The sequence below is a fragment of the Strongylocentrotus purpuratus genome, unplaced genomic scaffold, assembly GCF_000002235.5.
Source record: "Strongylocentrotus purpuratus isolate Spur 01 unplaced genomic scaffold, Spur_5.0 spur5_scaffold_19, whole genome shotgun sequence".
NCBI lineage: Eukaryota > Metazoa > Echinodermata > Echinoidea > Camarodonta > Strongylocentrotidae > Strongylocentrotus > Strongylocentrotus purpuratus.
The window spans coordinates 19268627-19284509 of NW_022145604.1; the positions used below are offsets into that span (position 1 = coordinate 19268627).

Consider the following 15883-nt stretch of genomic DNA (forward strand, 5'->3'; position numbering starts at 1 on the left):
TGATCAATATTGTAGAAAATCTGCATTCCATTAGTATCGCGTAAGCACAGTTTACGTTGTATGTTCACAAGATTAAGAGATATAGAAATGGATCAGTGCTGCTCCCTACTTACTAAAAGTTGACCTACCAAACATTCACAACCCTTCGGACTGCACACTAAATAGGTCCTACCGGCATATTTAAAGTGAAGTGTGAACAAATTCTTGTTTTTATAATGTAGTTTTGCTAAGGAATGTAATCTTTGAATACAACAAAACTTCAAAAACCTGTGAGGGGGTAGTCTCCTCCAGCTTCGCCCCTCTTGTTCACTATGCTCTCTCGTCCCTCGCATGTCGCCCCCCTCCCCCTCGGTCATGAAAAGAAATCGCCGCCCCTGTATCTAGTTATTATGATTACCGGTGCAAACACTGAAATTGCGATGTAGTTTAGTTTTTTTTTTTTAGCCCATCAAATGCAATTTCTTATGCATTTACCCATACACAAATCGCAGAGGATCTCTGAAATCATAGGCATATGGGCATACTTTCATGAAAAGGGGTGGGGATGCTAAGGCCTGTTGGCTGAATATCAACCATCCTGTTTACAAAATGAGTTAGCTACCAAAAAATAAAAATAAATTCATGGGGGGGGGGTGAGCTGGGCCTTGTGGCTGAATATCAGGTTATGATAAAAGAACAGTGTTTATAATACCAAAAATTGTTACTTCGGCATCACAATAAATTCAATCGGGCCACCTCGCTGCATAAAGAGTGGAAATTCTTGACTGTACTAATCTAACAGTAGAGTTTCGAATTTGAATATAATTGTTGTTTTCTTCTGACTTCCTACACAAACCATAATTCATTCATTAATTTAGTTTAATTTTTCCCTTCCTTTTCTCCCTTTTCTTTTTTTGTTTATTTTTGTTAAAGCCCTTTGAGTTGCACCTGAGGCACATGCTCCCTTGTCAACTCTACAACAGACAGGGGCGTTTCCAAAAGGGGGGTGGGGTGCGACAACCCCCCCCCCCCCCCCCCACCTGTCAGGATATTGTCGGTAAAATTGCGCTGCCGTCGGGAAAAAAGGGAAAAGGGGGAGTGAAAAGAGAGGAAAAGGGAAAGAAATGAAAGAAAGGAAAGAAAAGAAAAGAAAGAAAGAGAGAAAAAAAAAGAGAGAGGAGAGGAAAGAAAGGAAAAGAAAGAAAAGAAAGAAAAGGAAAAGATGAAGAAAAAAAGAGAAAAGGGGAAACAAAAGAAATGAAGGATGAAAGAGAGGAGAGAGAGAGGGGGGGTGGTAAGAGCCTGGAAGAAAAGGAGTGGGAGTAAAAAAGAGAGGGGGTTGTTGCGTGGAGTCGTCTCGTCGAGAGAGCAAGAAAGACACGAATAAATATGTTGCTGTGTCGGGTCAGCTGTGTCGGTATTTTTGCTCGATCCTCGTGTATACAATATCAATGCGAACTGTGACTTTTTATCCGCTGTGACGACTTCGAGAGTGAGTACACCTACAATACTGGTATTTTCTCGAAGTTTCACTTTCCTATAATATCAGCAAAAGAAATAAGAGGTCTAAATTTTCGGGGAAACTAAATTCAAACAAGGATTAAGAGTCAACAACGGTACAAAAAAAATCGTCTTCCTTTCTCTAATTGGATGAAACGCTAAAACTTCCGCGCTTCGCGCGGGAGGGGGAAAACTTCATTCACACAAGGATTAAAGGTAATACAAAGTTTTGGTATGGGGTCATGAATTTGGTTCAAATTAACATATTGGAAGCATATGCGTTCCTACAATATTCATTGATCGTTGTCCCGATTGAAATCGAGTCTAAAGTTATGAAATTATAAATAATAAACTCTTTATGTTGTATAGCTCCCTCTCAAGGTCAAGATATCAATTTAGCTATGAAACAATGTTTCTTGACTAAAATCGACCGATTAGCTATTCCCGTTTGGAAATTATATATCAAAACTACATATTCTGAGATTTTCATGGTCGAAGCTAACATTGTACTGCAGTAGGCGCTATTTGAAATTTATCAAAATTTACCGGGAGCACCGGTAAATTTTTATATTTAATTTTTCTCGAAAACTGAAGTGTTTTAGGGGTTGATTTTTGTAGTGCTTATAATACATCCACGGGGGCATTCAAATATATCAAAATTATAAAGATTCACTATCCACCCAATTTTCAAAATTTCCCAAAACTTTGTATTACCTTTAAGAGTCAACAACGATGCAACGAATCGTCTCCTTTCTCTACAAATTGAAGGAAACGTCTAAGCTTCCGCGCTTCGCGCGGGAGGGTGGAAACTAAATTCAGATAAGGATTAAGAGTCGCGAATGGTACAGCGAATCGTCTTCTTTCTATAATAATATAAGGAAACGTCAAAGGTTTCGCGCTTCGCGCGGGAGGGGGGAAACTGAATTCAGACAAGAATTAAGAGTCTGGAACAGTAGAACGAGTTATCTTTTTTAATGAAACGTCTACGCTTCCGCGCTTCGCGCGGGAGGGGGAGAACTGAATTCAGACAATTAGGGCTTATTAAGAGTCGAAAACGGTACAACGAATCGTCTTCTTTCTATAACAATTCAATGAAACGTCAAAGCTTCCGCGCTTCGCGCGGGAGGGGGGGGGGGGAACTGAATTCAAACAATTAGGATTAAGAGTCGCGAACGGTACAGCGAATCGTTTTCCTTCTCTATTAATTTAAGAAAACGTCTTAGCTTCCGCACTTCGCGCGGGAGGGGGGGGGGGGAGGGGAAACTAAATTCAGACAAGGATTAAGAGTCGAGAACAGTAGAACGAATTGTCTTCTTTAATGAAACGTCTACTCATCCGCGCTTTGCGCGGTAGGGGGAGAACTGAATTCAGATAAGGATTAAGAGTCGAGAACAGTACAACGAATCGTCTGCTTTTTGTCATAATCTAAAGAAACGTCAAAGCTTCCGCGCTGAATTCAGACAATTAGGGTTAAGAGTCGCGAACGGTACAACGAATCGTCTTAATGTCAAAGCATCCGCGCTTCGCGCGAGAGAAGGGAAACTGAATTCAGACAATTAGGGCTTTTTAAGAGTCGAAAACGGTACAACAAATCATCTTCTTTTCTTAACAATTTAATGAAATGTCTACGGTTTCCGCGCTTCGCGCGGGAGGCTTTTCACCCCCGAAGAAACGCACTTCGTGACCTCTTTAAGTGATTTGCTTGTTCTCTACCGCCCCTCCCTAAAATAACACCCTAGCTACGCGCCTACATTAAAATATATAGCTATGATGCTGACTAAGTTGACGAAATAATTCGTATATTTTATGTCGTCGAGGAAAATGACCATTTGCGCATACGCAAGATATAGGGACATTTAATTTTGTCGGTAATTGGTGGCTAGTTTTGTCGGTAATCGTTGGCCTCTACATCTACACCCCCCCCCCCCCCCATTGAAAAAGGTCTAACGATGCCCCTGACAACAGATAAGCTATTGCATAAACTCCCTTCAATATCAGTTGTTAAACTAATGATGAAATATAATGAAATTTAAATTTTAAAAAATGTCACATTGCAGAAATGGTTTATAAAAAATAACACGTGTTTTTATCCTGTCAGTGTACTAATCAATAGGGCAGGCATATTTGTTTATTATCTAAACTACAGCATGTAATTCAGTTCGGCGGGCGCCCTGGATCGGGGGGATTATCATGATTATGAATGTCGACTACAAGATTACTATAGTCTTAATACTATAGGCAGGGAATTCGCCCCACTGTGCACCCCCCCCCCCCCCCCCACCACCACCACCCGACCCTCCTGCTTCTGACGCATGTGACCAAAATTGTGTGGCGGCGACGGTGGTGGTGTTTTCCGAATTTTGTACAGCATATATGATACATAATGATTAGAATTTCTGATTAATCAAATTGAATATGCATATAAATTCACATATATTTAACTTAACAGAAACAGCTATAATATAATTTGGTTGAAATATATGACATAAATATTAGAAATAAGCAAGTTATGCATGATTGTATATGCTGTATAGATCTACCTTAAATCTAAACTTTTTGAGGACCATTTATCTGCAATGGATGAGAGGAAGGAATAAATGGTCAGTAATAAGGGGAGAATAGGAAAGGGAAATGCAAGAAGCAGTGCGATAAAGAAAGTTGGAAAGAGTATGAGAGAGAGAAAGTAATAGAGAGAGGGAGAGGAAGCGAGAAAAAGGGCAGAGATCGAGAGAGATCGAGAGAGAGAGATAAAGGACACAATAAAGGAGGGCTGGGTAGCTTGACATAAAGATAAAGCAATGACAACGCTTTAGACCCTGCCTTAATTAATTACACACGCAAAATTGAAGAAGAGAAACTGACTCAACAAATCGATAAATTATGACCGTTTGCGGAAAATTACATACATCGTTCGTTCGTGTCTCCTTAGATCAAGATTAATGTAATCTTGATCTTCGGAGTAGTTGCTACAACCGGCCGTGTCAGACACGTTGCCCCGGGGTGCGAGATAGGACTCTTGTAGCGTGCCCCCATTTAAAACAATTATACAATAACAGTTAACATTACATTTAATTAATAGTATGAAACTATTAAAATTACTCTCATGTTACGGGAAAAAATATTGCATATAAATATTATGAATCAATTAATTTGGTCGATCCAGTTCGATGGCACAAACACGGCACTACTGGACAGAGATCCTAATAATTATTCGCGTGGAATAATTAATTAATTTGTCACTATGTTATGCTCACGCATTTTGGTCAATAGATTCGATGATAAGCTATAACGGCACCAGAAACTTAATTGTTTCGGGAGAAGCTCCAATAAACAATGTGGATTTTTAAGAACCCAGGCTGTGGATATGCTTGTTAGAATGTATAATTTCGGGAACTCTTTGGTGTAGGCCCGACGCCCATAGTCATAGTCTTGACATAGTTTTTGTCAACGTCTTAAAAGGTTGAAGTAGATTAAGTGGTCAAACCGTATGGGCTTCATTGGGTGATTATTTAGGGCCAAGCTATTTTTTAATATATAAAAATCAAGAATTTGATGGTTCTTTGGGCTAAAAGTTATGATTAAAATTATCTTGAAAACATATCGTCAGTAACTAAGATGTTCTGTGTAAATGGACGTTGTCAGACCTTGTAGAACTAGGCTTGAGTCCTTCACAAATTCCCATAAAACGCTTTGGGGTTTGTGAAGAATAAAGAAAAATAGTCCAAAAAAAATACCAGTATATTTGTCTCGAACAGGAAAGACGATTTTTACTGGATGTTATGTCCGCCATAATACCTGCATAAACTCTACGAATGTGTTGCTACCTTATTAATTATAGAGGTAGTCTGTTCTGACTCGTTGAAAGACTTTAATACAGTACCATCAGATTCACATCAACGATTATGTTACAAGAACTATTTCGTTACAAGAAATAAAAGTTTAAATTGAAATTGGAAGTGGTATCATTCACATTCCTGCACAGCTCTACGTCGGACGCCACATTTTTCAGGATTTTTCTGTAAGTATTTAATTACTTTTTTTAAATGATATTTTAATCGTGTGTCGTCACAAAATTTACGATAATGAAATAATAATGATTTATATACTTCCACAAGCGATTGTGATTATGGTGATTATTTTCATATTCATCTATTGCAATTCAGGTATGATGCGACAAGATATTTGCTTCGGACTTTTAAAAAAAAAAATTGTCAAAGATATAGGATAAGGGTTTGTATTGCTGGTGGGATTTAGGATATGAGGGTTAAATATAGGATTCGGTACGGTTCGGTGTTCGGTAAGGTGAATTATGATATGTTAAGGGTTCAATATAGGGTTCGGTTAGGTTGGTATACTGTGTTTTTTCTTTGGGAAAAGTCGGCGTTCATATTTGCCTTATGATCTTTAATCCGTTTTTTTTCTTCTTCAGATCAATTTCCCGCCTAAAACACAACAAGGATTTTCAATATGTCAGGTAAGTGTAATTCATTTTCTTGGGGGAAGACGAAGTGGAGAAGAAAGTAGAATAAAGTTGTGCTTTTTATTTAATGAAGAACAGAGATACAGAGATAATTGTCGACAGGGAATGGCTGGGCTTGAAAACTAAACCGATAATTAGACTGTGCAACCCTTCTATCGGTTACCTTATTTTGGAAGTTCTATACCTGTGTTTCTTGTCCAATTAATCATTTCCCACGTTTGGAATAAAATATCGACAAAATTAGTCAAATCTTAAATGGAGGAATATTTTCATGCAATTAAAATACGATTTTGTGGATCACATCTTCAAACCCAGTGTATCGTCCATAATTATGATTCGTTAATTTCAAAGCGTAAATATTTTTTTTAAAAATCTCAGTCTGTATATTTTGGAGTTAATTTGGTTTAAATCTACATTGAAATGTGAATGTAAATGTCCATGTAAGTTGAAATTGAACCTGAGACTGAAATTAAGAATGAGACTATAATATTGAGATTGAAATTGAAATTGAAATTAAAACTGAGACTGACATTGAAAGTGAAATTGAAAGAATTAAGAATGAGACTATAATGTTAAGATTGAGATTAAAATTAAAATTGAAATTAAATCTGAGACTGACATTGAAAGTGAAATTGAAATTGAAAGAACGGGAATATGACTCCGAGATTGAGATTGAGATTAATATTGACACTGAGATTTGAAATTTCAATTAAAAAAAACGACACATTGAACAATTTACTTCATTGATTTTTGACCTGTTCCATCAATCAGAAACTCCAAAGCTCGACACCCTCCCGGAATTTGCCAAGGAGTACTGCCACGAGGTCGATGGCTGGATCATGCCCAAGTTCACGCCTAAACGATTCCTGGATGACCTCAAGAACTTTGAGGTGAAAGGTGACGACACATACCTCATCACGTGGCCAAAATCAGGTACATGATATTGATTAAAAAAATAATAATAGTTCTGTTCATTCATGCAAAGACGGCAATCGCATCCTATTTCGCTACATTGAAATATGACCTCGTAGAAACATCATTGGAGTATGAGGCGCGACAAATCCAGAATTATTATTATTATTATTACTACACGTAGTATTATAATCATCATCATTATTATTGTCATTATTATTATTATTATCATTGTTATCATCATTATTATTACTACAAATATTATTATCAGAAGTAGTAGTAGTAGTAGCCTGGCCCCCAAAATAGGTTTAAAAAATAGATGGTTACACTGTTAGAAAAAAATTAAACAAGTTGTTTAAAATTTTAAACAACCCAAAGTTAACCGGTGAATCGCTCAACTGTTGTTTATAAATTAAACAAATTAAGGTTGTTTACATTTTGAACACTTAGTTGTTTAAAAATTAGGAAACCTTTTAAACAACAGTTGTTTAGTAATAAAATTGCACAACTCGGTTGTTTAAAGCAAGTTGTTTAAATTTTAAACAATAATGTTTAAATTACTAAGCAACTGTTGTTTATTCAGTATTTCTGCACAACTGGGTTGTTTAAAAGGAGTTGCTTAAATTTTAAACAGAACTGTTTAATGGTTATTATCTGGTTGTTTGAATTTGTGAAATGACCTACTGGAACCACTCCTGCAATAATCACAACGATTTATACACTGTAACATGCAGAGCTTGTTGCCAATTTACTTCAACATTTGTTCATCATATTCATGGCAGTGAAAGACAACATTATTATTTGTCTCTATAACTTCACCTAAACCCCATCGGCGAAGCCGAGAAGAACCAAGTCGTCGCCTTGCCCTTGTTCCGCCATTTTCGTCTGCACTGCACTAGCACTTGCACTGCACACTAGCACTGCATGCTTACATGCATGTATTATGTACGTACTTTGACTTTGTGCATATCGCATGTGTGTGCGCAAATTGCAATCGCGTATCGAGAAAATATCAACGACGCCCCCGGGACTTTTTAAACAACTCTGTTTAATTAAATTTGTTGGTTTTTTAATAGATAGTTGTTTAAGCCAATTGAGCACTGATTTTTCGATTTTGAACAACGTTGTTTACGTTTTTAAACAACATTCTTTTAAACAGTGATATTTTAAACACCGTTCTAACAGTTCATGTTAATTTTATCTTTAATAAAAAAAGAAAGAAGACGGACCCCATCCCCCGGCGCTCAAGGGGGGGGGGGGGGTGTCGAGTAAAACAAAACATAGCGCTCCATACCCCCCCCCCCCCGCTTATTTTGGCCGGTCGGCTAAGTCGCCGCTAAAAATATTTTCTCACGAATTGGGCCCCCTCCCTCGCCGCCGGTTGGATCCGCCCCTGGTAGTAGTAGTAGTATTATTAGTAGTAGTAGTCGTAGTAGTAGTAGTAGTAGTAGTAGTAGCAGTAGCAGTAGAAGTAGTAGTAGCATCATTATTATTGTGATAATGGTACTTTAAAATATGATATTATAAAGATAAATTGTCATTTTCTCCCAAGTGAATTGCATCACACTGAGATGGGAGCAGGGGGGGGGGGCAATGTATGGGAGAGGGACAGGGCAATTTTTGTTAAAGGTCGCCTTTTTGAATGGGTGGGTTTCGAAATATCACAGGATTTTACTTCTATAATGGTGATAATGATAATAATAATCACCTCATCATCATAATATTGATGATAGAATATTAATATTATTATTATCATTATTATTGTTATTGTTATCATTACCATTACTATCATTATTAGTATCATCATTTTTATTATCATCATTATTGTCATCATCATGATTAATATTTTCATCATTATTATTTGTTCTTAAATATACAGGAACCACTTGGATGCAGAACATTCTCACACTGATCTTCGCTAAAGGAGACATGGATGCCGTCAGGGAGAAACACCTCTTCAAAAGGGTTCCTTTCCTCGAGATGCCGAAGGGATTTGACTATAAAACGGTACAATAAGTGAACATATTCACAGGGGCTTAGAAACTTAGAAAGGATACTTTGAATTGGATCACTGACCAAAATTTTGATAGAAAAACATATATAGTTGTGGATAAGTCATGATAGAGTCAGAGTCCCCTTCTTCGAATTGTGTCAAGGCTCTGATTACCAAAAAGGTAGAAAAGAAATACGGTGGAAGGGAAAAGTTGACCGACTTTTGAAAGAAAAACTGTGGGTAAAACATTCAAGGGTTCTCTTCTTCGAGATGCATACCAAAAGGTGATGATATCCACAGGCCGGGTGCATAATAAAGAAACATTCTAAAATGGGGGGGGGGGGCGTATTTTCAAAAGGGAAAACAAAACACCTTGGACATCAAGCTCCAACAAAAAAAAATGCCCACAAAATTCACGAAATCAGAAACTTCCATACACAGGCAAACGAGCACAATCGGGGTCGGGGTCTGACGTCTCTTGCCCGAATGTCCAGTTTAACGACTTTTTTTTTGAAGCGTGATCAATTTTTAAATATTTTATAGTGACAATGTAGTTTTGTTATTGTGTAAAATACATTTTAACGACCTGTATGCATGAATAATATAAAGTGACGGTTACCTTAATGTGAGGCGACGATTGGCTTTCTCGTCTGCAGATGGTAATGAATTTATAATTACGTCTGGCAACATGACATCATAGATTGATAATATTGCCCTTGGATGGCCTTTCTAGAGAGGTCTGATTGGATAATCTTTTCAGATATTGAAGAATTAGCCTATAACAATCAGTGGCATAAGGTGGGCCCAGTCATTTGTTGATGGGGGCATACGCTATAAAATGTTAATTTAACAAGGCCATCGACTAGGGGGGGGGGGTCGAGAGATGTAGGAAGTCCTATCATCTTCTTTTCACCTCCCTTTCGTCTTCTTCTTCTTCTTCTTCTTCTTCTTCTTCTTCTTCTTCTTCTTCTTCTTCTTCCTACTATCCCTCTTTCTTCTCTTTCTCACTCTCTTCTTCCCTCTCTATTTCCTATCTCTTTTGTCTGTTTCGATGAGGACCAGGGGCGGTACGTGACCACGTGTCCTCCTGTGACTACGCCATTAATTATTATAACAGTGTCAATGAACAGTTATCTTTTTCCCCCCATCAGGCTGAAGATGACACGGGCTTGTACGAAATTGCCAGGAATGTGCCCTCTCCCCGCCTGCTAAAGACCCAGCTACCGCCCCCCTTCCTTCCTACACAGATCCATGAAAAGAAACCAAAAGTATGTCACATTGAATCATATTTTGTTCCCTTCAAAACTATATATTACTTATCACAATAGTGGTAGCTGTACAATTCAAAATGACGTTTATTTTCTGCAGTAGTAGTAGTGGTACTAATATTAGTTGTAGTTGTAGTAGTACAACTACTTCTTCTAGTAGTAGTAGTAGTAGTAGTAGTAGTAGTAGTAGTAGTAGTAGTAGTAATAGTAGTTGTCACCTTTGGTGTTTGGATTTCAGTTACACCATGAATAAAGCCTCTTTGAGCCGAGACCTAAAACCAGTAAGATTAATTGTCGTTTTTCCGTGACAGTAGTACTACCAGTAGTAGTAGTAATAGTAGTAGTAGCAGTTGTAGTAGTAGCAGTGGTCGAAATAGTTGACCCAAAAATTGTATTTTGTTTTAGTCAAAAAGCACACAGTATCAATCTCCAACAATAAAAATTTAACTTGTATTAAAAAATAATCATAATGATGATAATAGTGATATTAATAATAATAATGTCAATACTAATGGATGAAATAAAATAACAAAAATAACAATTATTTCCTGTCAATATATCACCCTATAGATCGTATACGTAGCGAGGAATCCCAAAGATGCAGCCGTATCATACTTCCATTTCTGTAACGTATCGCCCAACCTGCCCCAATACAGAGACTGGAATGATTTCTTCATTGATTTCTGCAACGATTCCAGTAAGTTTCCATTTATATTTATGTGGGTTAGTTTGTTTGTTGTGTGTTTGCTTTGTTTTGTTTGTTGTAGCTTGGTGCCCTAGAATATGGGATGCGTGGGATCGAATCATACGAAAGTTTGTTCATTGGTATTAATAGGTACTTAATGATGAAAGCACTTTTGGTAAGAACAATGCTCTCTTTCTATCAATTATTATCCTAATCAATATTTCTATGGTCACTGTAAGGTAAACATCATAATGATTCCAAATCTCATTTGTTTCCTTCTGTCTCTCCGTCTCTTTCTTTATCCCTGTTCCCTCTTCTCTCCCACCCACTCTCTCCCTGCCTCCATCTGCACTCCCCATCCTCTCCACCTCTCTCTTTGTCCATCCTCTCTTTCTCTACTCCCTCTCTATATCCAGTTCCCCGTGGATCCTGGTTTGAAAACGTACTCTACTGGTGGAATAAGAGGCATGAATCCAACGTCCTTTTCATCACATATGAAGAAATGAAACAAGTGAGTAGGACAAGAAATAAAAAGAAGAAGAAAAAGAAGAATATTAAGAAGAAGAAGAAGAAGAAGAAGAAGAAGGAGGAGGAGGAGGAGGAGAAGAAGAAGAAGAAGAATATTAAGAAGAAGAAGAAGGAGAAGACGAATATTAAGAAGAAGAAGAAGAAGAAGAAGAAGAAGAAGAAGGAGGAGGAGAAGAAGAAGAAGAATATTAAGAAGAAGAAAAAGAAGAAGAAGAAGAAGAAGAAGAAGAAGAAGAAGAAGGAGGAGGAGAAGAAGAAGAAGAATATTAAGAAGAAGAAGAAGACGAATATTAAGAAGAAGAAGAAGAAGAAGAAGAAGAAGGAGGAGGAGAAGAAGAAGAAGAATATTAAGAAGAAGAAAAAGAAGAAGAAGGAGAAGAAGAAGAAGAAGAAGAAGAAGAAGAAGAAGAATATTAAGAAGAAGAAGAAGAAGAAGAAGAAGAAGAAGAAGATGAAGAAGAAGAAGTAGAAGAAGCAGAAGAAGAAGAAGAGATGGGAAACACCAGTCTCCTGCGACATTTACACGATCAATACCTGGCCGATGTAAAAAGATGGCATAATCACAAAAGAGTTGCAAAGAACCAGTCGATCTGGAAATATTTAGGGGTTGGTTTAGTGGTGTGAGATTGTGAGTGATGTACTATCGTGACGAGACCGACCCCGAGACCCCGAGACCGACCCCAGACCGACAACAGATTGAACGAAAAAATACATGGCTCAAATGAGTCCAATTTTAAGTAGATCATGTTTGTTTAAAGAAATATCTCTTTCTTATTCGTTATCGTTTTGTTATCGCTATCGCTATGCTTTTCACATTTCGGTCTAATATCTTTTTCTTCTTGTACTTATTATTTTCTATCATCAGTTTAATGTTGTTATTATTATCATTATTATCATTATTATAAGTAAGTCTTTTATTTTTCTTATCTGTCTGTAAATATTACTATTTCAACTTATTAATTTTATACATGTCTGTAAGGGACCCCACTGGAAATAAGCTCTCGAGCTTTCGTGGGTTATCTTGTTCAAGCTGACTTATTTCTGATCTGTTATTATTGTATATTGTTGTATGTTGGAAGCTTGTCGAATAAAAATCAATCAATAAAAATCAATCAATCATCTTCTATACCCCTTTCGTAATGAAATGTAAAGTGTATGTCATGTTTTGTCGAATTAAGGGACTACCTTCAATATTTCCTTTCTTAACATATTAATATTTTCGTTAAATTTACAGGATCTTCGAGGCTCCGTCGTTCGAGTTTGTGATTTCCTTGGCAAAGAGCTTTCGGATGACATCATCGACGTTATCACCGAGAACTCGACCTTCAACGCCATGAAGAAAGACCCGACGGCCAATCCTGACTCGCTGTTGGTCTTCAAAGAAGCGGCGAAACAGAAGAGATCTTTCCTAAGAAAAGGTAGGTTGAAATAGCGAAAGGGGTAATGAAATCAATTCATAAATTCGAATTCGAAATTGCCGCGACGGCCATTGGGACTAAAATATTTACTGCCAATAGCAATTATTGGGCCGCCGCACAGTGGGCCAGGGAGGAACCAAAGTGCGCCAAAACTCATGTTTGGGGATTTCTTTTTTATAAATCCAGAGGAAATGTTTGGATTTTCAGGGATTTTCGCTTAAATTGTATTACCAACATTTTCTCTGATGTCTAAGCTTTAAGTTGATACAAGATTTGGCTGCCCGATTCTGCCCGTTATTATGTTAGAGCTGTTTTCCTTGCAACATTGCCCCGAAAAATGTGTTTATTTTGGTGTTTATTTGGTGTCAGAACAAGTGTCACGCGCCCCCTCGCGCCGTGATTTATGACTACGAATCCTTCATGATTCATCCGCGGACTCCCAAAACCCACTTTTTCGGGGCAATGTGGCAAGGGAAATCGGCTCTAACATAACAACGGGCAAAATCGGGCAGCCAAATTTGGTATCAACTTGAAGCTTAGACATCAGAGGAAAGGGTGGTATTAAAATTTAAGCGGTACACCGCGGAGATCTAAACATTTCTTTTGGATTTATAAAAAACATGGATAATTAGCCAATTTTTCAGTGAATTACCCTATAATATATCATGAAGATTGTGTTTCTATAAATTTTAACCCATTCATTCAACGAAATGAACTATCAGGAATATGTGAGAGCAATTTCATATCAACATCTTAAAAACTTCATGTTGAATTGAAAGATTTATAAAATAAGTCACTTTTGCACTAAAACTGTGAATATGTAGGATTTTGCTGTTTGAAATAGTAAATTTATACCCTTATTGTGCATACCGGAATTAAATATTTCACTGAGGTATTCCTCTATGTATTACCTTTCAACTGGGCAAGAAAAAAATTGAAAAAAATAAATCACCCAAACTTAGTTTTGGCGCACTTTGGTCCCTCCCTGGCCCACTGTGCGCCGCAGTATTCCTTCGGCCACATACCGTAGCAGGCAGGGGGGGGGGGGGGTGGAGGTTAAATGGATATATTGTTTACAGATAGTGGAGAAGAAGGAGAGCGTAAAGGGATAACATTTCTCTAAATTGTGTGAGTGACCACAGCCCCCCCCCCCGGTGACCCCCTGTCGTTAAGCTAGCTATAGAGGGCTGTAGATTCGCGACCGGGATATTTCTCTGTGAGATAGAGGAAAAGAGAGAAAGAGAGGGAGAGAGTGAGAGAGAAAGAGAGAGTTGCCATTTGATCTGAATACAGGGGTGGGGGTTTATAGTTGGCTTCGGAAAGAAAAAAAGACAACATGCAATGTGTTTACAAGAATGGTTTTCACTTATTTCAGTACACATTTTTTTTTTTTTTTGGGGGGGGGGGCACGTTAATGTCCCAATGTCAATAGAATAACATTGTAGGGTCTTCATCATAATCACACAAATCTATCTATCATTCACAAATATATATTTTCTTTTCCATTCTTTTTTTCCTGTTTAGGAGAGGTTGGCGACTGGAAAAATCATTTTACCGTAGCCCAGAATATAATCTTTGATGACTTATATCGTGGAAAAACCAATGGCTCTGGCATGAATTTTACCTTTGAACTTTAGCCTCCATCACCAGTTTCCCCGATGAAAAGTTAGCGATTGTCGATTCAACAGTCATCAGTCCATTTCAGAAGAGAGCTTCAGTTGGAACAACTGCAGAATACCCTACCACTCGAATATCCATAACATTATTTCCGACCTTTACCACGATCCCGGGGCCTGACTCTCGCCCTAATCCTAATCCTAATCCAACTCAATCCTAATCCAACCCAATCCTAACCTACATACTATCCTAACACTAACCCTGTTCCTAACGCTAACCCTAACCTTAATCCTGGCCAGAAAACTTCTCAGTGAGCGGAGTATGTGTGGATTATCCATTAAATCTAGTAACTGGGAAACATATACAAATGTGACTATTATTTTATTCCTCTTTTTAGCACTATCATTTTAATGGTGCATGGTGGAGATGGTTTATGTATTTCTATCCATATACTGTATGTGAATTTTGTTGCACATTTACTTTTTGTATGTACATTTTTTCAATATCACTTCATTAACAATCATGATTACTAGCAAAGTGAGTAATAGTATAAAACAGTTGTGTAGGTATACTAGGTACTACAAACCAAAGCAAAATAGGTAGAAAAGAAGAAGAAAAAAAAACAGGTCATGTTTTATTATCAACAATGCAGGGCCAATACTTCATAATTATTCATGTGATACACAATGTACACATATATCAACGGACTCGAGCAGCATGAAGTGGCCCGGTATAAATATAATGGGATCGAGGGATCAATGGTTATTATTGACGTAATTAAACTGGTACCACTTCCGATAAAACAATAGGGAAGGGTTGTAAAAGATAATGAGGGTATCCCTCCTTTGGAAAGGAATATGTTGTTTTCTTTGTTTACATAATCATGGAAGATTGAGGGCATATGGACCATGGAAGTGGGATGGGGGAATCCCTCCTGAGCAGGGGTGGCGACCTAGGGGGACCGGGGGCGACACGCCCCCTTTTTTTTGGAGGGGGGGGGGGCATCCCCCGGAAAATTTGAAAACGTGTACAAAAAAATGTATTGCAAATACTGACTAAATACTGCAACACCATATTAGGCTTTGGAGGGCCTAAGAGTGCAGCGTTTAGACTAATAAAAATGCAAAAGTCTTAATTCTCGCTCGGTCGCATAAAAAACCTTCAAAATGTACAAGTAAATATTGTGGAAAATCTGTATTCGTTGGTATTAAGATAAGCACAGCTTACACTATGCTCCCTCGTCCCTCGAATTTCGTCCACCCCCCTCTGGTCATGAAAAGAAATCGCCGCCCCTGCACATGAGGAAGGGATGATGTTCCTTTTCTTCACACGATTCATGGATAAACATATTTTGATCCCACAATTTTGTATTGGTTTTTCTATCTGTGGTAATGTTTTACTATATATTTTATTATAGCTATGCTTATTGGTCGTTTTGTATGTTCTTAGCGTCATGTTTTATCGAATTTTGGAAATAATAAATTGAACTGAATTAAATATGGG

The 15883-nt window shown here is 37.7% G+C and overlaps 1 protein-coding gene across 3 annotated transcripts; it reads left to right on the plus strand.

Annotated features, from left to right (window-relative positions):
* The first annotated feature begins 5364 nt into the window (after nt 1-5364).
* LOC592500 (sulfotransferase) lies at nt 5365-15877 on the plus strand. Of its 3 annotated transcripts, XM_030989778.1 has the most exons (9): nt 5366-5497; nt 5909-5953; nt 6731-6892; nt 8751-8878; nt 10016-10132; nt 10703-10829; nt 11234-11328; nt 12580-12763; nt 14288-15877. In XM_030989778.1, exons 2-9 carry the CDS (start codon nt 5947-5949, stop codon nt 14398-14400), a joined length of 933 nt encoding a protein of 310 aa, XP_030845638.1. In that variant the 5' UTR covers nt 5366-5497; nt 5909-5946; the 3' UTR covers nt 14401-15877.
* The last annotated feature ends 6 nt before the right edge of the window (nt 15878-15883 follow it).